Source organism: Pygoscelis adeliae, unplaced genomic scaffold (assembly GCF_000699105.1).
Source record: "Pygoscelis adeliae isolate BGI_AS28 unplaced genomic scaffold, ASM69910v1 Scaffold71, whole genome shotgun sequence".
Lineage (NCBI taxonomy): Eukaryota > Metazoa > Chordata > Aves > Sphenisciformes > Spheniscidae > Pygoscelis > Pygoscelis adeliae.
The window spans coordinates 6,318,466-6,318,961 of NW_008824356.1; the positions used below are offsets into that span (position 1 = coordinate 6,318,466).

The following is a 496-nucleotide window of genomic DNA, read 5'->3' on the forward strand; positions in this document are numbered from 1 at the left end:
TCCGGGTGGGGCGGCGGCAGCATGTCGGCCCCCACCAGCTCCTTGAAGAAGCGCACGGACTCGGGCAGCAGGTCTCCCAGGAGCCGCCAGTCGCCGGAACCGTGCTTCTTCTCGTACTCCAGGTACTTGAAGCCCGAGGAGAGGCCGCGGCCGAAGTCCTTCATGCAGTCCTGGTACATCTGCTTGGCCACGCCGGAGGCGCTGGAGAACACGGTGCCAGAGCCGCTGGGGTACTCGATGAAGAGCTTCAGCTCATAGTCCATGCCCGGCTTGGAGACGGCGTCGAAGGCAAAGACGCGGCCCAGCAGGGCGTGATCCTTCTTGAAGCGCACCTCGTAGGGGGTGCAGCCGGCCAGAGTGAGCAGCGTGTCCCGCACGATCTTGGGCTTGCTGGCCCACTCCTCGGCCCGGTTCCGCAAGCTCTCGCTGAGCTCGGCCAGCGCCTCCGCGTTGCGCTGCTTCTCCTTCAGCTCCCGCTCTTGGTCGCTGCTGGACA

At 66.1% G+C, this 496-nt stretch overlaps 1 protein-coding gene across 1 annotated transcript in view; it reads right to left on the minus strand.

Moving 5' to 3' along the window:
• The window catches only part of IRF2BPL (interferon regulatory factor 2 binding protein-like), a 4,929-nt gene that overhangs the window by 1,525 nt on the left and 2,908 nt on the right, over positions 1-496 (minus strand). The window contains exon 2 of the mRNA XM_009319500.1: positions 8-489. Coding sequence (XP_009317775.1) covers positions 8-489 — 482 coding nt within the window. The remainder of the gene's footprint in view (positions 1-7; positions 490-496) is intronic.